The following is a 24,058-nucleotide window of genomic DNA, read 5'->3' on the forward strand; positions in this document are numbered from 1 at the left end:
ATTTATCTCCCAAATCTGGTACCTTGTTGTACTCCCAGCCTTTCCCCAGCAAAATCGCATTTAGCTCTGGTCAGTTGGCAGATGCATTTCAGCTTTCTGCTCTTCCTCTTGCCTTCTGATTTGAGGGCACTGTGCAGAATCAGCCTTTGCCTGTTGCCTCTGGAGAGGGCAGCATGAAACACAAACAGTGGGGTGGGCAGAAAGTTGGCGTTAAGTGCTGGGCACTGCCAGAGAATCAAAACTTCTCCTTAGGCAGACCCTGATGTTTTGGGGCATGCCCTGGTAGCCACATGCTCACCAGTGCTTCAGTCACACTGCCTGATTTTTATTTTTTATGTATTTTTTTCCTGGGTTGTCTGGTGAGGCAAAGATGTCTGGTGTTCTTTCCACTGTAAAAACCTGTGGTCTGTATAAGGTGGTGCCAGGCCTTGTGCCCAGGGTCAGGTTCTGCCTTGTGCCAGTTGCTGTGTACATGCCTCACGTGTGGTGCTCTTGTTGTTGTGTCTCCTTGTGAAAGGGCAGCGTTATCTATGATGACAGCTTCGACCTCTTCAAAGAGATTGGCAACCTGTGCCGCCTCTGCAAAGCCATCGCCAGCAACACCGAGCTGGTGAAGCCAGGAGGGGCTCAGTGCCTGCCCTCTGGTATGTGGGGTCCTTGCGGAGGTCCGGGGTCCCCGGGCACAGACTGCTTCTCACCCTCCAGCTTGAGAAACTTAGCCTTAGCCCTGCTAAGGGCTCTTAAACATTCAGATTCCACCTTGATGAAGCAGGGAAAGGAAATGAATGCACCAGTCAGTGATAAATGCAGATGGTGCAGGGAGGAGAGGGGTTTCTCAGCAGTCAGCTCTCCTGAGCTGCCTGCAGCACAGCTCTGCCTGGCTCCACCTGGCCCAAGTCACTGCTCCCACCTCCACAAGCTATTCACTCTATGCTTCCATGTGTTGTACTGATTGTTTCACGGATGAGAAATACACAGCGAGTGAGACAGCAATATCAGAGGCCTGCTCTGCAGCTCTGTTTGCAGCAGTGCTTGTCTGAGTTGGGGTCCTCAGCAGCAAATCAGAAAGTATTAATCCAGTGATGATAAGAACAAAGCTGCATCCATTCTTTCAAGTTGCAGGCACTGGTGGTGATATAATCTGTAGGTCAAGTAAATATCTTTTTAGTAACTCCTGAGTAACTCCTCAGTTCCCCTGTGGCATCACATCCCTAACCAGTGACCCTCTCTTCCAACTCCAGAGGTCATGTGGTTACGGAGCCAACTTCAGGAAGGATTACTGGCTTCAGGAAAAAAGCCAACCTTACACCTGGAGAAAAACCCTTCCAGGTCACGCAGACGGCTCCTGTGCTGGTTTAACTGAGCACTTGCTGTTTGTGCTGCTTCCTGACAACTGGGGACAGCCGTGGGCATGTCCTGGTTGGTGCTGATGGCACTGTGTGCCCTCTCAAGGTAGCAGCAGCTGAGGGCTCTGGTGCTGAGATCAAGTGCTTTTGCAAGTCAGAGTAAGCAGCTGCTGACAAGTGGGAGCTGCAGCTTTCACTTGTTTTCTTCACCTTTGTTCCCATGTGCTCCCTTTCCCTGTCCTGTCCTCATCCCTTGCTCGTCCTCCATCCCTTGCTCTTTCTTTCTCTCCAGGTTATAGCATCTCCTCCTTTCTGCAGATGTTGCACCCTGAGTGCAAGAACATCCCTGAGCCAAACCTGCTGCCTGGCCAACTCTCTCACGGGGCAGTGGGCGTGAAGGATGGGAAGGTGCAGTGGATCTCCATGGCGTTTGAATCGGTGAGCACGTGTCATTGCCATCTATCCTTGTGACAGTTTCTTCTCATGACTTCAGGGGGTTTAGCTCTGCTCTTTCTGCACCAGCCACTTTCATTTGCAGCCATAATTGGTGCTTGCTAGTGTTTGTGCCTGGCTGCAGACAGACGCCTCCACTCACGAGTTGCTATGAAGTAGCTGCTTATGCTCTTACTGTGAGAGCTTGGGCAAGAGCTGGTGGCGGATCTGCTCATCTGCTCTCCAGCTGGCTTGTTCTACCTCTACCCTTGCATACCCTGCCTCTGAGAGCAGGACACAAGAATAACATGTTAATCTTCTTACAGACAACCTACAAGGGGAAATCTTCCTTCCAGACATACGCTGACTATCTGAAATGGGAGACATTTCTGCAGCAGCAACTCCAGCTTTTCCCAGAGGGCTCTGCTCTCCGACATGGTTTCCAGACCTGTGAGCACTGGAAGCAGATCTTCATGGAGATTATAGGCAAGTGACTGCCATACTTCTCTCCCTGAGGAACCTAGACTCTCTGTATCTTCACAGCACTCTTTGCTCCATTTTATGGACAAGCATTATATCCCTTATCATTGCTGTGCTAAGTCCCTTATCATTGCTGTGCAAAGTCCTAAAGCTCATTTCTACCCCAAGCAGCACATACTGTCAAAATCCTAAGCATGGCCCAGGGAAATAGAGGTGAGGGAATTTCCCCTGTTGATGGGGGAGGCAAGAGTAGGACCTGGATCACCCACCTCCCACTCTCATCCTCCCCTTTCCATCTGTGCCAGCAGGAGTCCCTGCATGCCTTGTCACCAGCAGGGACACGGTGCCCCCCTCATGCCAGCTGTCACCATCCCAGACTCCAATTGTTTCCAACTGTTTCTTTTCCAGGAGTGCAGAGTGCCCTGTACGGTCTCATCCTCTCGCTGGTTATTTGTGTGGCTGCAGTGGCAGTGTTCACCACCCACATCCTCCTCCTGCTGCCGGTGCTGCTCAGCATTTTAGGTAAAAACACCAGTCCCACCGTGCCAAGCTTTCCCTTCTTCTGAAATTGCTGGGTTGTGGCACTGCTGAGCCTCCAGTGATTTGAACTGAATTGCTCCTACTTTGTGTCAACTCTTTTGGCTTTCCTGGACTCAATCCTGGTGTACCTGGGTGAATGGGAGAAACTCTCAACAAATGCACAGGAACCTCCTTGGGAAAACAGATTTGTGTGTCTAATTCCCAGTGTGTTTTATCTACACAATCCCTTCTATTTGTTTAAATAAGGGGTTTAGCTACCCAAATGCCATCCCTGCCTGTTATGTATAATAATGTGATTAAGTCCCACATGCTCTGAATAACAATTGCACTCCTTCCCAAGGATCTGCACCATGGCTGCTGTTTCCAAGCAGTGGGAGATTTTCAAAGCTGAATATTTTAGCGGTTTTGTTAGCATTTGAAGCAAATTTGTAAATAGCTCCCTCTCCCTGGCTGGTGATTTGACGATATTATGGACTAAGTGTGTTGCTAAACTTCCCAGTTTAAAAAATCAAATCTATCATTTTAAAACCACTTAGTCTCCCACACATGACTCACAAACAAACATCACTCTTGCCTTTAAGAAAAATCTGTACATGTGCTCAGGCTGTGTGTAAACTCCGTCAAACAAAACAAAGGGCCTTCTTGCCTGTAGTGCACAGAGGCACGCTGGCTTGTGCTTGGATTCTTTTAGCAAGCATTACTTTGGATTGGCATCAGTCTGTCTTTTTTGCCTGATATTTCAGTTAGTTGCTTTGCTGCTCCGAGCAGGTCTGAGTGCCTTTTTGAAGGGTCCCATGGCCACTGAAGGTGAAGGAGGTGTTTGCCTTTGTGGGCAGGACATGTACAAGGTTCTGACTGGCTAGCATGGAGACCTGCAGGGCTGTGATCTCAAAATCCCTGATGGAGCTGTAGCAGTAGGGCTGGGCAGCACTCCCTGCGTCCTTTAAACTTGCCTAACGTGACTTTTTTCACGCAGGGGTGGTCTGCTTGGTGGTGACCATCATGTACTGGTCTGGCTGGGAAATGGGGGCTGTGGAAGCCATTTCTCTCTCCATCCTCGTTGGCTCCTCTGTCGACTACTGCGTGCACTTGGTGGAGGGCTACTTGCTGGCAGGGGAAAACCTGCCACTGCACCACACGGAGGTGAGCTCTCTTCTTCCTGCAGCCTTGTATCCTCTCGTGCCCTCTGTACCATTTGGCTATGATGCAGGACACGAGGCATGATGGGCAAGGGGGGATGTCTTGCCAACCTCATGCCTGAGCTGCTTGCTGCTTTTCCAACTGCCAGAGACTGATGTGAGCTGTTGTACCTGGGGACAGTGAGCAGCTCAGTGTCCAACCCACATGGTTGTACAACAAACCCAGCTGAGGATCCAACCCACATGGTTGTCCCTCTCTCACTGGCCACTGGACACACCTGTGTCCAAAGCAATACCCTTTCCTGCCCCACTGAAGACAGTCCTGCACTGGAACAGCCCCACACTCACCCTGTAACTTCAGCAAATCACTTTGGCTTGCTGTGCTGGACCTCCAGGCCTCCTCTGGCCTGGTTAACATCTCCCTCTTGAGGATGGATGCCCCAAAAGCTTGGGGATCTCCATTCCCCAGGTACAGTGTCTGTCATGCGGGTCCAGCAGTCAGCCTGATATGGCTGAAAGGAGGCACTGATGGAGGCACAACATCCAGCAGCCTTTGCCTCTGATGGATTTTACCTTTATGGCTGTTTGCCCAGCGTGCTCAGAGCCTGCATGAACTCTGAGATCCGCACTCACACAGCATCTCTGTCCCAGACCGGGACCCCACGAGCTAAGCCGCCTTCTCAAAGGCTAAAACACCACTGCAGCCCCATGTGCTTGTCCCCACAATCCCTTAACAACACTGTCTCTTCTGCCAGGACCCCACAGCGTGCCGCCAGTGGAGGACGATTGAAGCAGTCCGTCACGTGGGAGTGGCGATCGTCTCCAGCGCCGTCACCACGGGGATCGCCACCGTCCCCCTCTTCTTCTGCATCATCGCCCCTTTCGCCAAGTTTGGGAAGATCGTGGCCCTCAACACGGGAGTCTCCATCCTCTACACGCTCACTGTGAGCACAGCCCTGCTCAGCATCATGGGGCCCGGCACCTTCACCCGGAGCAGGACTTCCTGCCTCAAGGCGGTGGCAGGAGTGCTCCTCACCGGCCTGCTGGGGCTATGCATCTGCCTTGCCCTGCTGAAGAGCGGGTTTAACATCCCCCTCCCCAACGGGACAGCCCTGTAGACCTTAGGCCAAGAGCCGCACGCTCTGTCCTCTCGCTCCCTTTTCTTTTCGCTTTCTTTTTTTTAAAGGATATTTTTTGTAAGAAAAAAAAAGAGGAAAAAAAAAGCCCTTTTTTTCCAGAAGTTTTTCAACTCCAGATGCACTTTATTTTCTAATAGGTTTTGCTCTAAACTTGTATTTATTTCGGTAGTGATGGATGGATGACGGACAGTGAGGGCTGCCCAGGGAATTCCTCAGCCCATAAGCAGGAGGGGAGGAGGTATCCTTCTCTCAATTTTCTTTCTGCTTTTCTTTTTTTAAATGAACAGAGCTTTCTGGAACCACAAAGATAAAGGGGAGAAGTCAGGCCCTCTGCTCCCTGTCAGAAACCTTCCCTTCTGCCCTTTCCCTCTTCTGGGCCAGGGTCAGCATCCAGTGGCTCTGGAGGTGATGTCCTGCACCCTGCCAGGCCAGTGCATCATTACATGAGCCTTGCAACAGCAGTGGGCTGAGGGATAGCAGTGTCTGGACCCCTTTGCCGTGTCCTGTGCCCAGCAGTGACCTCAGTGCACAGGACACGTTTCCCAGCCAGCTCTTAGTGGGGTTGTTGTGGGATTAGAGCTAGAAATCTTGGGCAGTCCCAGTTCCTGCTCCCTGTGTGACCTCACCAGTCGCTGCCTCTGCTCTTCATTGTGGAGAGCGAACTGAAGGCCTCCAGCTCCCTGCAACGATTTTTGCTCCTGGACCTGGCAGCCAGCTCTTAACCTGAGGGCGAGCTAAGCCCTGCGGCCAGGCAGAGCCCGAGGCTGGCAGCATGCATGGACACACAGCGGGGCACCCTCTGTGACAGCTCCGAGCCCCCCTCCCACGTGCAGACACGAAGGCAGCAGAGCTTCAGCCTGCGGCTGCTGCCTGCTCACAGCAGATGGTTTATATTAAAGTAAAATGAAATTGCAAACTAGTGCCATTAACAAGTACATTTTAAGCATCACTGATTCCATCATATTCTTAAAATTGAAATAACTAAGTGTGTGCATTGAGATGCAGCGCATCTGGTCCTCGGCAGAGGGGGAGGGGTCAGGCCCACTGGGAGATGCATTAAACATTATTTACAGGGATGCCAGCAGAGGGAGGTGGCCAGAAAGCAGCCTGAGTCCTCATTTGTTTGCAGATACCGTGTCCCTGGTGGCTTTGCATTCTCTGTCTGGATTGACCCCCTTTTTAAAATGGAAATACCAGGACGCCGGTCCCCAGCACCAGCGATGCTCTGGGGCTGTGCTGCTGGGACAGACCAGCAGCTGCTTCTGTGCGGCTCGCTGAATCCCTGCTTTGATCCCTGCCCGTCTCTTACGCCTTCACATCGTGCCATCCCTCTGAAACCAGATCAAATGTTTGTTCCTAAGCTAGGTTCCCGAAGGTATCAAATGGAGAAAGAAGTGTGAGAACAGGAATCTCCTTGGGCCTTGTTGATGCCAGGGAAAATCCAGAGCGCTCCTGCTGCAGGCAGTGAAGGTGGTGAAAGCATTAGCAGACCAGACCTGATTTCTTCCTCACCACCCCACAGCGCAGCTGAGTTACCTTTTTCTGCAGAGTGTTACATGTTTCTTGGCCCCTACCTCTGATCTGGCCCAGTTCCTGCAGGATGAACCTTGTGCCCATGAATAAATGGTTCTGGGAAGTATTTTTAACTCTCCTAAACCTGCGCTTCTTTGATAGCTGCTGGGTGCAACATAGCACAACATCGATCTGCAAGTCTTGCTTTCCTTGATGGCTGTTCTCCAGATTTAATTACAGGTGGTGCCCTGAGCAGTGAGCATGGAGGGCAGTGTGCTGATGATAGAGATCGAGGTGGGTGCTGCAGGGGGAGAGCAAGGGAGCCCCGGTGCTGCTGCCCGGGATGCTCTGGCTGCAGCTCGACCTCCTTTGGGTGATTAAAGCTGATGGATATTTCCAGGTCAGCAGACAAGAAAGGAAGGTGCTAAGTGCTGCCTTGCAGGAAGTTCCTCCTTCTCTGAGCACGGAGAAGCCTTGAAAGGGCTTTAAGGCATGGCATAGATCTGCTTTGAATCCTGTAAAACTCAAAGCGCATTCAGGCCCCAGGTGCCCTGTGGTTTTGATCACTATGAAGGACTATATAAGTCTCTCACCTCCAGAGTGATGCTGGGCACACCATGCTCAGCCACTCTTGGAAAGCAAAGATTAATTTCAAAGTAGTGGAAAACCTTTGGTGTTTCAGGTCTGATCTGGCACTGTCTGATCTCAGATAAAAATAACCGAGTTGTTAGCACCTGGCAGAAGCTGTCCCGTTTTCTGGAGCAGGCAGGGGAGAGGAAAGGCTGCCGTTTTCCCTCCTCCTCCCTGGCCAGCCCAGGCACAGTCGGTGCTGTAGGGCTGGCTGGCACCAGCAGGAGCAGGAACATCACCTTGCCCTTGCTTTCTGAATGATTCCCTCATTCAGGACGGAAAATGAGAGAGCCTGAGGTAGGTGCAGAGCTGTAACAGATGATTCACAAAGGCATGCTGAGGAGGTTGTGCACATCCAGCAAGGAGACAGAGGCAGAGAAAGGAGGAGGAACCTCTCCAGATTGTAGTAAGATGCCAGAAGAGCCAGGAGATGATCCCAGAAGAGCCAGGAGATGATCCCAGACAATGCTTTTCTGTGCAAGGACCCACCAAATATAGGTAAGCTGACAACTTCATGGTCATGACACTTGTCTTTAAGGTCTAAGTAGATGTTCCCCCTTGTCCCCACTTCAGTCTGCACAGCTCTGTGGTCAGGGTGGCTGGTGTTTTCTCCACATGCTATGGAGTCAAAGACACAGAGGCAGGGCCCGTCCTTCCCCAAAATGTTTGCAACACCCTGATCTCCCCAGCCATCTGTGGAGACAATAAATCAGTGGCAGATGTGTACATCCGTCTCCATGTAGGCAGCGTCCCCCTTGACATTAGAAAATATTCATAAAATTATAGGGGTAAGAAAATGGATGGGTTTATCTGAGCAAATGCAAAGGTGGGGCTGACAGCCCTATTGGGAATGAGTGCTCTGAGGCAGATGCTTGCAGCAATAAAAAGCAAGGGCTCACCTGTCTGGCTCTTTTCCGGGAGCAGATGCTTGCCCTAAATTAATTCCTCCCACATCTCTGCCTATCTTCTTTCGCTGATGACTCTTCTGTTGCCCAGACCATCTCTTGGGCCCCGTCTTGCCGAGCAAGGTTCAGCCTTCTCAGTGCTAGCTGCTTTTGCCTAAGATGCTTGTGGAAGCTGGACTAAAACTGTCTGGAGATTTTCTCTGGGAGAATTTCTTGGACAGAGGAAGCAAAGGTGCTAAAATGCTTCGTATGAAGCTGCCAATTTTGATGTTTTTAAACAGTTGAACACAGCAGCCCAGTGTCATGGAAATATTCGATCCCAGCCTTACTTGGAGGAGAATGTGCTGTTTTTCCATTCCAAAACAATCTTACTGCTGCACTTAAAAAGAAATGTATACAAGTTCTCGGTTACAGCACACTGCAGTGAAATATTTGGTAGCTGCCCACTCTTCTTTTTCCTCATAAAATCCTGTTATGAAGGATACCTTCTGAAAAGCTGATGTTAATGTTTCAGGATGGGGGCCATTTGGTAAATGCAGTATCCTACAAAACAGAGCGGGTCCTGTCCTGACCAGGAGCCCTCTCCTGTGCAGCTCTTGGCAGTTCCAACAGGGCATTGCTCCACGTTGTTGAAGCACTGAGACGTGCAGAGCTGCTGCTGCTGCCCCTTGCCTTCAGGAGAGCTGCTGAATGAGTTCAGGGTTCCCCAAAGACACTGGTGAGACAACAGAGCCCCTGCTTGCAACAGCCCTGCCTAAATCAGCTTTGGAGTGAGGAGGAACAAATTTGGTGTGCTTTGTAAAGATCAGCATCAGAGGGAGAAATAGAGCCAGGTCTCCTTGCTCCATTTGTTTCCTTTTGTTGCAGTGGCTCTTGAGGTGCTGAGCTCCTACAGAATCTGTAGAGGCAGCAGGGACATCAGGGCTGGCCACCAACCCTGGCAATTTCAAAGACTACAGATGCTGGAAAGGAATCAGTGGCTGTGCTGGGCTATGTTCTCGATCCCTCCTGGACCTGAAATGATGCCAGAGCAAAGTCAGCTTCAAATTATTCCCAAGAAGGACATGGGGCATGCTCACAGAGCTGCTGGGAGCACTGATTTGGTAGTCCGGGTGCAGGGGTCTCCAGAGACCCCTGGCTTTGTCTCCGCTGGAGCAAACTGGCATCTTGCTTTATGTCACGACATCTAATTCTTTTTGCTTGTCCTACCCTGAATTTTCTTACCAGAGTGGCCTGCCCTCCTGGAAGGTTATAAACCCCCAAGACACACATAAATCCTCCCATGCTGTCCACCAAGGAAGCTGCGCTGATTGATTTGCAGCCAGGCAGGGCAAACGCAGTCTCTCGGTTATTCCTTCTGAAATCACTGCTCACCCCGCACAGCATGCAAGCCACAGTTCACAGGTTATGCTGTCCCAAAGGCCTCTGCCAACTCCTCTGCCCTGGCTTAGACCCAGGGTCCTGGAGCTGGAAGTCTTTCACAGCCTGTCTCCATCCCCAGGAGGTGATTGTGGGGTTCAGGACCCTTCATCCCCTCCGCTCCTCCTCTGGGTGGCTGCTGGAGGGGATGGGACGGCGATGGCCAGGAGCAGGAAGGTTCACAGGGGGGAGCAGAAGAGAGCAAACGGGAGGGAGGATGGGTCGAGAGCCGGGGAGAAGAGATTTGAGCACCCCAAGGCACTGCCGTTTCACCGCGTCGCGTGCAGACCTTCAAGTGTTGGTTCTCAGAGTGATGTAGCACAATTCCCAACGGTAACGTATGCGTGTTACTTTTGTAAGTCGTCTCCTACCCTCACTATTTTCAGTGTTCCTTGATTTTTGGAGACTGTTGTAAATAAAAGATTTTGGCATTCGCTCGTTTGGCTCCCTCACTCATCGCCCTGTCACTGTTGCACGCCAGACAAGCCAACAAACAGCCCAGCTCCCACGCAGGCCTGGAGGAGGGCTGGCTCAGGCAGAGCTTTGTCCAGGTTTTCTGGAGCCCTTTTCCTCCTCCAATCCATACTGTGCTCCTGCCAGCGTGTGAAGATCATGCCGACCCCACAAGAACGGGATTCACCTCCCTGCTCCTGCAGCACCACAAGGCCTGGTGTGAACTTCTGGCTGAGGATTTCCGTCCGTGCCATGCAGCACCAAAGTGCTGCTGTAAGACCGAGCGGCCACCCCGCACCTCCCAGGCCTGCACTGAACCAATGCACACAGAGGAGTGCCAAGCATTTACCTCTCTTTGGAGCCATGCTTGAGTGAGGTTTGATTGCAGCACCCTCCCCTGGGTGTGCACACACTGGGAAGGCCAGCACGCTGCAGCAACCTCCCACATCTTCAAGCCCTCAGCTTGAAAAGCTTCTATAGATGTGGCCCGAGTTATGGGAAAGGTTTCTGTGGCTCCTCAGAATATAGCTGCTGGGCTGGGAAGGGGGAAAGGGCTCAGAGGATGGATTAGATGGGGCAGCAGCTGCTTGCTGTTCATTTCAAGCTGGCAGAGGCAGGAAGGAATTGCTTTCTGGCTGTGGGAGCCTGTCCATGGCAGGCTGTTGGCACAGCCCCTGTGCCAACGCTGACGGCCCGTGCTCTGAGACCTGCTGCCTGCCATTTGGCACGGCCCCATCTCTTCTTCCAGGTGAGCACGTCTGGTGTGAAGTCTTCATCGCCTGCAGCCAATCCCCCCTGGACTTCAGTCAAGCTGCAGCACAGCAATGTCTGCTTTATCTCCTCAGCACCCTGTGGCACTTAGGACTGGGCACCCTGGGGTGCTGCAGCCGGTGATTCCCACAGCTCCCCTCCACCCCAACCCAAACCCAACCCCCAAATTGATGGTTCAGAATGGAAAAGGCCACCTCCTCGCTGAAAAACCACCACAGAGCCTGCTCTTTGCCATTTGGACGGGGAGTTTGGGCACTGCTGCTTCCTATCAGGGTCGCCTGCCTGTGGCTGACAGACTTCAGGGGGCATGGGAGGAAGGTGGGAGGGCTGCAAACGTGCACAGTGCATGACATCTTTGCACAAAGCATTGGTGTGAGGAGAGGCATGAGCCCACCTGCGGCTGTTGCCCCATCAGAGTGCAGTGAAAGCACAGGGGTGGTGCTGCTGGGTGAGTGCTCCTGTACCAGGCTGGGGCAGGCAGCTTAACTTGGAGATAGGGAGTGTTTAAACCCTTCCCTGGCCCCTCTGCCTCACCTGCACTAAGGATAACCAGCCTGGTATGTTTATTTCTCTTTTTTTTACCACACAAAAAGAGCAGCGTGCTGTGCCTCCCCCACTCCCTCACCCTCCAGCAGCTCAGCCAGGAGGTGGGTCACCCTTGCCCCTTCCCTGGTGCTTTGTCACCCTGCAGGTGACACATCCTGGGGACCTGATTGCTAAACAGAGCACCCCAACAGATGGGTGAGGAGTGGGTGCTCCTCTCTTACCCTCAGGGCTGTTTGTACAGATTTTATCTGTTCCCCTGAGGCCTGAGGATGGTGTGAGTGTGGGCTGGAGGGGCTGTCAGCCTTTGCAGGAGGCGAAACAAGCCCAAAACAGGGGGAGGCTTGTGCATTGTGTTCCTAAGTACTGGCACACCGTGTCTATTTCTCGTTATTTTATCTTTTTCCTCTCAGGTCAGAGCAAACTTACTGCCCCAGGAGCTCAGCATAAGAACACGCTTGAGGGCGTTGTGTGCAGCAGGAAGGGCCGGGGAGCCGGGCAGCACCTCGATGGGCAATGGTAGGGAGAAAAGCAGCAAAGGAGTCCTCTCAAAGCAAGGCCTGAAGCAGGCTGGGTTGGGGTGAGGAAAGTGTTGGGAGGTCTGGGTTTCACACCTGAACGTGGGGCACAGAAGCCCTTCAGCGGGGGGGGGGGGGGGGGGGGGGGGGGGGGGGGGCGGGAGCTGGTTTGTCTGCTGCTGACTGGGCCGAAAAGTAGCAGCTGGCAAACTGCACCATAAACACCTTGAATTAAATTACAAATAGGTTGTGATTTAGGCAGACAGCTGAGATGTCCTCCATCTCAAATGTGAAACGCTCTGCTTCTGGAAAGTGAGGCCCTGAGGTAACTATGAGGGGTGGGTAAGGCCTGGCAGGAGGTGGGATTCCGCCATGTGGCTGCATTTCTGACTAGCTGAGGGGGGCATGTCGGAGAGGAAGGGTTGTAGTGCCTAAAGTGAGTCTGGTTTTGGGCAACTGGGTCACATCCTCTTCCACCAGAAGATGTGACAGCCTCAAATTCCCCAGGGTGAGGGTAGGTGTGGGGGCATCCAGCCGCTGAAGGGGCACTGAGCATTGTGGCTCCGTTCTGTCTGCAGAAAGGCAAGCAGCTCTCACTGACAGCTTTATTTTAACACTTGTTAGCTTATGTCCTGTGTTGGACTCAGCTACAGGTGTGGGCATTCTCGTTAGCCATCACCAAAGAGCACTGCAGGTTGGAGCTGTGGGTGGCTAAGAAGTTCCCCCACCCAGATGAGGTGCTGTGAGGTTATTTATTATACCAGGCTGACCCCCAGAGGTGTGGATGGGGTTGGATCCTTCACAGCCTGGGCAGTGTAGGGTGCTTTTTTCCTTTCTTAAACATTAAGGACATTTTCAATGGAATCTCTTAGTGCTGAGTGAGTACAAGGTGACAACAAGGGAAGGTTGTGTGTCTGAGTTAGGACTTTAAGCCTTTCTAGTTGGTGGCCTCTGAGCTCTCAGGGTTTGTGTTGTGTTGGACACAGAGGCAGCACAGACTCGAGTCCTTTCTCTTGAACCAACTCCCAACCTGTTGGCTGGCTTGTGCTGGCTCCTGGGGGCCCTTTTCAAGGTGTGAGCCTGGGCTTCCCTTGAGCTATTTGCAGATAACAAAGGAGAAGGGGGGAAAAAATAGCTTCAAGCTGATCAAACTGTCAAACTACAAGCTAATTGTCTAGAAATGTCTGAGTCTGGACCCAAGTTTGTTGTCTCAGTGTTGAGCACAGCTTATGAGAACTGCTCCATGCTATGGGAGAGCGGTGAGAGGCCCCTTGGTGGTGTTCAGGAGTGTGATGAGTTCAGTGCTGCTCCTCTCTGCTTCAAGGAGGTTGCTTGATGGACAAGGTAGTTTTGTCATGAGAGGGTGAGCAGCTGTGGTTCATCTCCTTGAGTGTCACCTGTGATTGTGATAATCTCCTGAATGTGATGCAGCCTAAGGCTGCTGAAGGATCTGATGCCTGTGGGGTTTCCTTTTCAGCTCTGTTTGGAGAGTGGAAAGTTCCTGGCCAGACAGAGACCTGGCTAAGCTGTAAGGCTGCCTGAGAGAAAGCAGTGGTGCTTTGGTCATGTTTCGTGCCTTTATCTGTTTCTGTCTAGACTCAGTCCAGGTCCTTGGGTGTAGTGATGCTGTGCTGCCTGCAATCAGCTGAGATTGTGGGTCTGATCAAACTGTGTGAAAACCCAAGGGGCTTTTTCTCCTGCGCGTGCTATTGAGCTAGCTCTGCTGCTCTGGATGGTTCACAGTGCTCGCACTGCATGCTCTCTGGGGGAGTGAACTGCTCCTCATGGCAGTTTCTCAAGCTGCTGCAGAGACTGGAGGGCTGATTTCTTTTTTTTTTTTTTTTTTGTTTTTTTTGTTTTAAAATCCTTGCAGCCTTCCTGAAGGACTGAATTCCTCAGAGATTTAGAGGTGGGACCTGTCCTCCGCCGCTATTGTTCATGTACCTCTCAAAGGAGCTGAAGGGTGAACTCAGGCTACTGTGAATTCCTAGAATGACAGCAATGATAAATCAAGATATCTTGCCAGTGCTTTGTCTGTGTGACTTTAAGCTTTTTTTTTTTTTTTTTTCCTGCTGTAGAAATGGAATTGACATCTGTGTGTAATGTGTGAGGCTGTGACCTCTGAAATCCACTGATGGATGCTGCCACAAGGCCCTCGTGCATCACCGAAGGCTGCTCTGCAGAGGCTCTGCCCTTGCTGTGCCAGCTGTTGTGCAGCTAGGGTGAGAGCACTGTGTGTGCAGGCACCCTCACAGTGTCCCAGGGCTCTTGCCTCCATCTGGGAATGCAGGAAGGATGCTGTCTTTTTGGAGCTGGCCATGGTCAAGCTCATGTGGCAAGAGAAAGTATGCTCTGAACGGCCCCAGTGTGTGCTTAGGCATGTGGCATGGTGTCAGATCTTCTCTGACTCCCCTGGTATGCTGTTATCAGCTTCCAGCTGCTGCCAGTAGCTGGGCCTTTACTTCTTTGGAGCTTTAGGTTTAGGGCTGAGCAGTCGATGAAGTGAGTAATAGGCTGGAGATAAGAGCGTGCCTCCAACCCTGGAAAGATCAGAGACCAAGCTAAGCATTTAATTCCATCCTCCTCGGTTAGCATCGTATGCTCCTGGAGAAGTCCACTGGTGCTTTCTGGAAAGCTTTCTCCCTTCCGTCTGATCTGCTGAGGCTGCTTCTGATAAAGGTGAGTGCAGAAAAGCAGACACAGCTCCCTCCAGATGCATGCTGACACCAAAGTTCCTCCTCCAGCACAGCTGTGCTGACCCCACGCTTGCTGAGCTGAGGAAGCAGCTTCACCCTGCTGCTCCAGCACCAAATCCTCCCGGCCCACGCAGCAGCTGGCTGGGGATGTGCGATGGGGCAGGCAGGGCCGTGCCCCCCTGTGCCTCATTGTCAGGGGGGCGTTGGAGCTGGGCAGGCAGCAGCAGAGCAGGGATGAGCAAGGGACCCCGTGAGAGAGGGCTGGTGGTGACTAGCCACTAACCCTGTGTGTGCTCAGCAGCCTGCAGTCCCATTTATTAGCACTTAAAACTTGCTGTCTCTGCTCCAAATGGAGTGTTTACAGCATTGACACGAACAGCTGTCCCAGTCAGCCAGATCATAACAAATGGGAGCTCTGGCTGGAGTGTTATTTTGCTGCAAGGGGGTAATACATCTTATTACTAAACAATGAAGCTCGTGATGGATGGTGACGAGTCTCTTCGCTGTCTTGCTTGATGATCATGCTGAAAAATAAACATAAAACGTAAGATGTTCCCAGGGATCTTGTCAAGGCCTTGCATTGTACCTAGGAGGAGACAGCTTTGAGGTTCCCTGGTGCCTTAGCTGCGAGGGGCTTGGCAGCAGGCTGTAGGTTATGCTGCCTTCTCTCCACAGTGGATTAGCTGGGAGGGGTCTGGGGGTCAGGGAACAAAATTCAGGGATAGAGAGGAGGAGAAGGAGGAGGATGTGCTGGCCAAACACATCAGCTGTAGCAGGAGCTGAAGACAACTGGAGCACTGCAGAACGCTGGTCCTAGGTGATGTCTTATCACAAGGCAGTGCGGGGTCCAACAGGCATTTTGAATAAGGCTGCATTACTGGGGAAGTCATGGTTTGGGGAGCTGGGGGTGGAACTGAGGACACAGTTCTCCAAAGGGCCATGGAGAAGGTATGGTTATGGGGGTGGCAAAGTCCTCCTGAGGGCCGTGCCCGTGATCCTGCTGCTTCAAGTGACTTGTGTGGAGGCCTCTAAGCCACAGCCCCTCTGAGCAGACAGCTGGAACAAATGATATGCTCACTTGATGCCAGTGCAAAATTGAAGGACCGCTGTTCAGGGCAAAGGAGCTGAGCTAGTCAGATCAGCCACCTCTGCTTCTGAGCACCTGCAGAGGCAAAGCTCGAGACGGTTCAGGTCCATTACCTACAGCTTGGAGTCATTGCAGAAGTAGCAGTGGGCTCCGGACCGAGCCCTACAGGAGCCGCAGGGGGGTACTGGCTGGCTAAAGACTGCGTGACTCAGATCTCCTACGTGTGCCTTCACCCACGCTCCCTGCCCTTCACGCTTTTTCCAACCTCAAGGACTGCTGAATTTTCTTACCTGCTCCCCCCACCACCACCACCGTGGTGTTTTATTTTTAAATGGTGACTGTGAAATGATGGGAACAGGTGGTGCTGTGATTTCACAACAAAGGAAATATATTCAGGTCACAAATGGGGTGAGCAGAGCAGAGCAATGGGAACTGGCTCCTGCTGCTTTTGGGGGCTCTACAGCAGAGGTGCAGGGTGTGAGCTGCAGCGCGATGGGGCTGACAGCAGTGAGGACTGGCACCGGGTGTGCAAGTGACACTGGTAGCGTTTGGAAGCCAATTAAAGCTAATTTAAAATATTAGCATATCAGCAGGCAGGAATTCTTCCGACCGGATTGACTTCACTAGGGGATCGGGGAATAGGGCCAGCGTTCAGCTGGCAGTTTTTCTTTCCCCGTGATTGCGTTCATCACCTGAGCTGCCAGGGCAGGGCTGGGGTCTGCTGGAGGAGAGCAGCAGCGGGGCCGGGGGTCTCCTGGGGAGCATAAAGCAGCACTGCATGGAGCTGCGCCAGTGAGCGGATGAGCTCCCACTTGGGAGCCATGAAAGCAGCCAACAAAGGCGCTCTGTGTCTGTGCGTGTGTTTCTTCAGACTAGATGAAGGAGGGAGAAGGTTTTAAAAAAAATCCCAGCCCTGTTTTTCCCAGCAAGTTCTCCCCGGTATATATTTATATTTAGTATCTATTTAGCAGAGAAGAGGGGAGGGCTGTCTGGGAAAGCAGTTTGCTGGAAGGGGGTGGGTTTGTAATCCAGACATTCAAAAACGGTCTTAAATAGAGCATTAATGGAAGGGGGAAGGTTGGAGACTGCAGCTTTCTATTTTGGTGGAAATGGAGCTTTCTGTGCATGCCAGCTGCTGCTCGAGTGAGGGAGTGGTTGGTCACCGCATGGAGGAGCTTTCATTTATGCATCTGTCCTCAGTGCGTAGCACTCCTGGGAATTTTCCTGCTGTCTGGGAGGATTTGGGGGTCAGATCCTAAAAGGAAGAGAAAAGGGTGAGCAGAGCTGGCTCACATAGAGTAAGCCTTGTGTATGTGCCAGGCTGCAATGAGCAGCACTGCAGCTGGACAGGGAGCACGCTTGCCTTTCTCCAGACAGCTGGAAGCAATCTGACCTCAAGATCTGAAAACTGCTGCTGGACACCTATCCACAAACCCCTCACGGCTTTGCCTTTCTCCCAGGGAGTAGCTGGAGCTTTGAGGCACTGCTGAGCCCACCTGTCCCTGCTGCCTGGCTGTCTCCTGGGCTGGACCGGCTCAGGTCTTGTTACCAGTTGTACCCACAGGTGGGGAATCAGGTGTTAAAAGATTTGCTGAACATCAAATCACAGCCAAAATCAGTGCACCCTCTTTTTCTTCCTGTCGAGGTCATCGTGCTGCACTGGGAGACTTTTTTCCCAGGCTGTTGGCTTGAGGTGAGTGCTGGGGCTGAGAAACCCATCGGCCTTAGGTCTGTGCCCAGTGGCTCTGCAGCAGCAGGCTTCAGTTAGCTCAGGTGCATTTGTTCCGTGGTTCAATCAAACCCTGAGCTCATCACACTTGTATTTTTGTTGGTCGATATCAATATTTCAGAATCACAGCCACATTGCCCTGTTGGCATGGGGTGGAGAAGTGGCACGGACTTGATTTCTGTGGGTGGCTGTGGATAGGTGTGAAAGCAATTCCCAAGCAGCTGCATGGGGTAGGAGTACTCCTGGAGTACTGCATGAAGAGATCATGGCCACACATCCAAGTGAATTACAGACCAGATGAGGAGCTGACTAGATGCATCTTTTCTGGGCCTGGGTACATGGTATGGCAAAAAAATAATCCGCAGGTCTCTGCACACCCACACTAGGAGTAGATGTACTGAAGTTGATAGGGAAAGTTAGTCTCTAATAACCACCTATCAGCAAAGAAATCACAGCCTGGTCCCCAGACGCTGGCTCTGACAATCATTTTGTGCTAATGCTTTAGCCAGCCTGTCTGTCGCTCAAATATTTGCTGAGGGGAGTGAACTTCCCAGCTCAGAGGCTGAGCCTGCCAAGGAGGAAGATGGGAGAGGTGACCCGGGCTGGTGTCCGTGTCTGCACTCTGGGATTTTGCCTCAGAAAAATGCAAATGTGGTTGGAACCAATTTTGTTCAAGAACGTGAACAGGCACTCAAAGGACCTTTTTTCCCCTCTCCCCATGACTTCTCCTTCTCTAATTACTAGGATGAATGTGTAAACCCTCACACTGAAGTGTTCACAAGAGTGGGTTTACTCATTTTACTCTCTTTCTTGGCGTAAAAGGCATCTTATTAAGGAGGTTTTAATGTGTTTTTTTTTTTTTTTCACCAAGAGACATGGATTATAAAGCTTTAAGAAATAACTTGCATCTAGAAAAGCCAATTAATAAAACAAAAATTCTGATGTCATTTTCTCATAAATTAACAATTCATAGATAATTTACAGTGCTCATGTCATTAGGCAAATGGACTTTAAATTGATTTCAGATTAGTGGGTTAATGATTTCCCGCAGGTATGGTTTCCATGGGCAGCGTGCATGGTGTTACCTTCAATGAGGGGTAGGTGTGTGGGAGCAAACTCCTGCCTTGGTAATCGAGGCGATGATGGGAGTGGTGGTCGCATCCAAATGCGGTATTGATCTGCGCAGAAAGTGCTGACTGTCTCCATCACTGTGGCAAGGAGAGGGTAAGGAGAGGACTCTGGGAAAGACTGCAGTCCTTGCATATTTCTTGTATAATAACGGGTTTGGTATGTGTTAACTCCAGGTGGTGCATTAAGGTAGTCAATTGATACGGTGTTGTTAAATAACCTTGCAGTTTATAGTATCGGGGAAAAAAAATTATGCAGCTGAGTTCTGATTATAGCTGTAAGGGAACAATATGTCCCCAGATTGATTAAAAACAGGGCGAAGATTACGTGGCGTCTGAGCTACTGGAGTCTGAGACCAACCCGAGGGGGAGGCGCGGTGCTCTCCCATCGCAGCTGTGATGGCCAGGCTGTGGGCTGCGAGTCCTGCCTTACCCCCCTCTGCTGCCAACTTCTGTCCTTGCATGATTTTCCCCCTTGTTTTTCTTCTTGGCCTGCCTGTAAAGCTTGTAAATATTTCAGGGGACAGGCTGAATGTCTCGTGTATGTTAACACGGGGAGCTAAGGTCGGAGCCCTGAGGTGCTCGTGGAAGGTCAGCAGCTGATATTTCACCTTGCTCAGCCTAGTTGCCAGGAGGTCCAGACTTGTCAGAGCAAACCTGGAGAACTCTTGTGGCACAGTTAGCCTTTCTGTAGGCACACACTGGCATTAATAAATTGATCTGGGCTTTTTGTCTCATCACCCTAATACTAGAGGCATTAAAAAACGCTAACGAATTCCTCCTTGGGGAGATGGACTTATTGTCCCAGGCCTGCAGCCGAGGCGGGGAGGGATGCCTGCACGGGGTGATGGAACGACATGGCAGTGCAGCAGGGAGGGGACATCCCTCTGTGGGTGTAGCGCTGCCTTCGGCGAGCCCTGCCTTGCACGGGTGGGTTTTGTAGCACGAGGCCGTCGATGCAGGACGGCGCCGTGCAAAGCTTGCGGTCTAAATTGGCAACACCCTGAGCCGTGCCGCAGGCACTGCTGTTCACTGCCACGGATGGGGAGGCTGAGTGCTGTGGAGGATTATATTTTGAGCACGATGGACAGTAACTCATGAATTAAATGGCTGTGGAAATGGATTTTGTTGGCAGTACATATTTGTGGAGCGCAGTCTCTCTGTGGCTGCCTGTTTACACAAACTCTATTGCTTCCAAGCTTTGTATTACAAAATTAAATTCCTCCTGCATTAAAAATTTATGTTGGATGAAAAGATCAGTGTATTGAAACTTGGTGAGAATATCCCCCTCCATGCACATACACACATCATTTGGATGTACCTTTCCTCTGAATGCCGGCTGATGATCCAAATCATGCGAGATAAAGTTTATAATTACCTTCTATCAGTGCTCTGTAAAAAGCGGAAAGGTGCCCTTAAATAGGGGGTGATCCCTATAAAGATGAAATTCATGCTAACTGAGAAGTTGTTATTGCATCCCTTAGCATCTCCTGTGCTCCGAAGGTGTTGAAAAGACTTTAGAGAGAGATTTATGGGAAGGTGCCTTCTCACAATGTGTTATTTTGGCTTCAAGGACACTGAAATTCTATCGCTTACTGCACAGAGCTACTTGTGTCAGTACACAATTCAGCTCATAATTATAGCCTTTCATCTCATTAGCATATGTAAGAGTTTATATAAGTTTTATCCAAACATTTTTAATTCATTAGGTGTTCTCCTTGTATCTGCTATGCCCTGGGGCATAAGGAACACTCTGCAGTTGTTTTTTTATGGAAATTAGACCTTAAAGACGCACATAAATCTGTAGACATGCTTCTGCAATTTAAAAATGACTCTGTAAGATGCGTACAATGAAGGGAAATAAGGATTTAAAGCACCATCTTGGTAGAATACAGTTTATTTTGTGTATATTTTTCAGGGAAGCAGATCCAGCAGCACATCATACAGTGATCCAATTATGAGAAGTGGAGGGAGAAGGTGGAATGAGCGGGTGGGAAATGACAGGGGAGGATGGTGGCGATGGAGGTAGCAGCAGCTTGAGGAATGGACCCAAACTGGAGTGGGGACAGGGAGCTGGCCAGAAAGCTGAAGGCTGGAAAAAACACTGGGGTGAGGTCTTCAGCATCCCAGTAACACAGTGTTTGGGTTGGACCTGCCATAAGTGTTGTAGGGCTTGTGTGGAGAAGCTGGCTCTGAGCAAGGAGCGATGACCCTGCCCTCATCATGTGGAAGGAGCCCCAGCCCTCCTTGCAGAAAATCATGTTGGTGCTGTGACTTGTTGGCTTTTCCTGGTGTGTGTGTTTCCCGTGGCCAGACGGCACCAACTCCTCTGTTTGAAATCTTTTTTTTTTTTTTTTTTTTCTCCATTAATTTGCAGGCTATTTATTTCTGCCTTCTTGGCTTGGGCTGCACGCTGTGAGTCTGGAGGAGCCGTGACCTGGAGGGACCATCTGTTTCTCTGTTGGCAGGCAGGAGGGATGGGGGCCAGGGAGGAAGGATGCAGCTCCTCTATGCTGCTGTTCCTGTGCCTCCTCGCTGTCTGGGTAATTAAACACTAAAATTAAAATATATATATGTTAATAATCCTCGTTCTCTAGCAGCTGTAGTGGAGTCAGGCTGTTTCTTCCTGCAGATGGAGAGGCTTGGGAGCGACCTGCTTCCCTCCTGGCATCAGAACCCTTCTGGTCACAGGAGCGACCTGGCAGCAGCGTGGATTTCCTCGAGGAGCTGCAGGTTGCAGCAGATGCTGCTTGTGGGAGCCCTGGGGACAGACCTGGAATGCCAGCCTTCAGAAGGACTTGGTTTGGTAACAGACCTCTTTGATTTCTGGTGGTCAGAGCATTGATTATGGTCTTCAGAAACCCACGGAAAGGCTTCAGATCTAAACCCACAAAGGGTTTAAGCTCTCAATTTAGGAACTCCAGCAGCAGTTTAATGTTTTTGCTGATAGCAGCCTATGAATGAAAGCCCCTGCCCCGCAGTGCTATCTCTAAGTATCTGTCACTCTGTGTGCTTAGCAAGAGCGAGAATGGGAGATACAACTTCTGATTAATGTCTCTGGGGAGCTTTTGCAATACTGTTTTGCAAGCAATTGTCATTTAACATTAAGGTAAATACCTTGCAGCTATGAACTAGAAAGCCCTTTTTTTCCTTTCCTTTTGGAAACAGCCTCTTGGCTTCACAAAGCTCTTGCTCATGTTGAAACCACTTCTTTTTCCCTGTTGGTGCTGTAGCTGCCCTGCTGGTACCCCAGAGCTCGCCCTGAGCTTGAGGTGGCCAGTAGTGGGCAGGGATGCTCAGTGCTGTGCCAGCAGGGGAGTTAAACCAGAGGTGCTTCTTGGTGCCTCTGCCCTCCTCCCCTCTGCAGGAGGATGCTGCTGGCTAGCTGGCACGGGGTAGTGCTGAGTGGCTGGGTATGTAAATGAGCTCACTTTCATTAGAGAGCTTGGCTGTAAGAAAACACCATTAACTCCATCAAGGCTCATCTCTTTTAATACCTGTGCTCCCCCTGGAGACATCCAAGTTTCTAGGCTAATAATTTCTTATCGGACTCTGGTGACTTTTACTTAAGGAAGTTGCTTCAGGCAGGGAGACCCCACTCTTAATATTTTTTCATTCATTTCTAAAAGATTTGGAGTCTTCTTATTATTACTGCTTCCCTCAAATGTTTAACTTCTACCTTTCCTCAACACCTCATCTGGCTCTCACTGCTGTAACCCAAGCAGATTAATGCAGTCACCAAGACCTGCAACACAATCCTTCTCACCGCTGTGTTGGAAATCCAATGTTTTGGGGATCACTGCGTCATTGCAGGTGATAACGGTGCTAGTACCTGCCCTGCGGAGGTGGTGGCAGCTTTCTCCTGTGAAAGACAGCACTGACTCCTTGTCCTATCGCCCCCTCCCAGAAGCGTGTCTTGTTCTGGCTCCTTCCAGCAATGCAAACAATTACCGTTGTGCGAGAGCCACAACTGCCCGTGCTTTAACAACATTGCAAATTACACTCGTAAATTCAGAGTGCAGCTAATTGTTGTTTTATGGAGTAGATGTTCTTCAGGAAAAAAAAATAAATTAATCTGTAAACACTCCGATGCCCTGCTGAGCACAGGACTGTTTATCTTTGGTGAGGAATAGCCTTCCAGAGCAACCTCGGTGCACGCCGGATCACAAACTTTTCAAGGGCAGTGGTGTTCCCCTGGTGTGGCTCTGGGCAGGCAGGAGCTGTGAGAGAGGTGGGTTTTGTGTGCTTGGTTTTTATTCTGGGATTTCACCTGCCCCTGGAGCAGCGTGCTTTGTGATTACCGTGTTGTTGCTTGTTCTGGAAACCCTTCTGGCCTGGCTGAGATGAGGGCTCCCCGGTGCCGCCCGCTGCCCTTGTGAAGGGGAAGATGCAGCTGGTTTGAAGGATTACAGGCAAAGTGGATGCGACTGGCCGAGGCAGGGGACAGATGTAAACCTCACTGTGCGATGCTGGGCAGATTGCTCTGCTAATTTACAAGGATGCTGTTGCACCATAAGCAGGTGCCTTAAGACGGTTTCTGCCTTTCATCCTTCTTGAGCTTGTCCAGAGGATGGATGGGACCCCCAGGAATGAGCTGCTCTGGAGTACCCAGTACCACTCTGCTCACAAATGTACCCTTTAAGGAGCCACTCAGCCTCCCTGGCGCTATCATTCTTCTGAGCCTTCTCTGCTTCATTCCTAATTGGATCCTTTGTACTCAATTGTCCTGATCTGCGGAAATGTTATGAGGATGAGGGTTTTGGCTTTTTTTCTTTTCTTATAGTGATTTATTGTATTTTAATTCTGGTTTCAGTGTGCAGGCTTCACTTGGCAGGAGTGTGATTTGCAGGGAGGCAGAGTGTGGGAGGCTTTATAAATAAAACACCTGCTCTGTCTCCCTTCATGACCAGGGTCTGATCTTCATTACTCCAGGGCAAACCTGGGAAACTTTCCACTAAAATCAAGGGTGGCACCGGCACGGTGCTGGTGTAGCAGAGATGAGAATCAGAGATGAGAATCCATCTGCCTGCAAATTGCCAAGGCTGTAGCTTTCGGGACTCTAAGCAGGTGATCTACGTGCATTTTAATAACCGTAACCTTCACAGCGAGTGCACATTCTGCTGAGTGTGCAGATTGCAAACCCGCGCTGCAATCGCTGGAAAGGTTGTTTGTGGTAGCTCTTGATATACTGTTTGGATTGGGCTTTGTTTGCTCCAGCGAGGCTTTGGAAGGGAATGATGTGCTAATTGAGTATTCAGCAAATAGCAGCTTCCAAAAGGTCCTTGCCCGGTGAGCTTGGAGATGCCCCTGAAAACACACGTCCACTGGTTAGCACGTGTGGCAGTGCCCTTGTGAGCCAAATGGGATCCTTTAATTATAGGTACTAATAATGCTTTGAGCTTTGCAAGTGCTCTGCATGATCAAAGTGCTCTTGGCCCATCTTGTAATGCTGAGATGAAGCAGGTATCGACAGGGGATGCATGGACGGTGCTGGTGGGAGCTGTGCTGAAAGCACCATCTTCTGCCCACATTCAGCTTCTGAAAAGGACTTGGATGCCACAAGGAGCTCTGGCATAAATGCCAAGATTGGCA

General features: G+C 50.8%; 1 protein-coding gene across 10 annotated transcripts in view; it reads left to right on the forward strand.

Annotated features, from left to right (window-relative positions):
* Positions 1-9,994, forward strand: part of DISP3 (dispatched RND transporter family member 3) — a 136,343-nt gene extending 126,349 nt beyond the window's left edge. For 9 of the 10 annotated variants that reach the window (XM_072026907.1, XM_072026903.1, XM_072026906.1 and 6 more), the window contains 6 exons: positions 518-644; positions 1,639-1,784; positions 2,105-2,264; positions 2,667-2,780; positions 3,775-3,941; positions 4,693-9,994. In XM_072026907.1, coding sequence (XP_071883008.1) covers positions 518-644; positions 1,639-1,784; positions 2,105-2,264; positions 2,667-2,780; positions 3,775-3,941; positions 4,693-5,055 — 1,077 coding nt within the window. In that variant the 3' untranslated portion in view covers positions 5,056-9,994. Of the gene's footprint in view, positions 1-517; positions 645-1,638; positions 1,785-2,104; positions 2,265-2,666; positions 2,781-3,774; positions 3,942-4,692 lie in introns of those variants that run through there. The other variant, XR_011804640.1, reaches the window with a different exon arrangement.
* The last annotated feature ends 14,064 nt before the right edge of the window (positions 9,995-24,058 follow it).

Source organism: Anas platyrhynchos, chromosome 22 (genome assembly GCF_047663525.1).
Source record: "Anas platyrhynchos isolate ZD024472 breed Pekin duck chromosome 22, IASCAAS_PekinDuck_T2T, whole genome shotgun sequence".
In the NCBI taxonomy this organism is placed as follows: domain Eukaryota; kingdom Metazoa; phylum Chordata; class Aves; order Anseriformes; family Anatidae; genus Anas; species Anas platyrhynchos.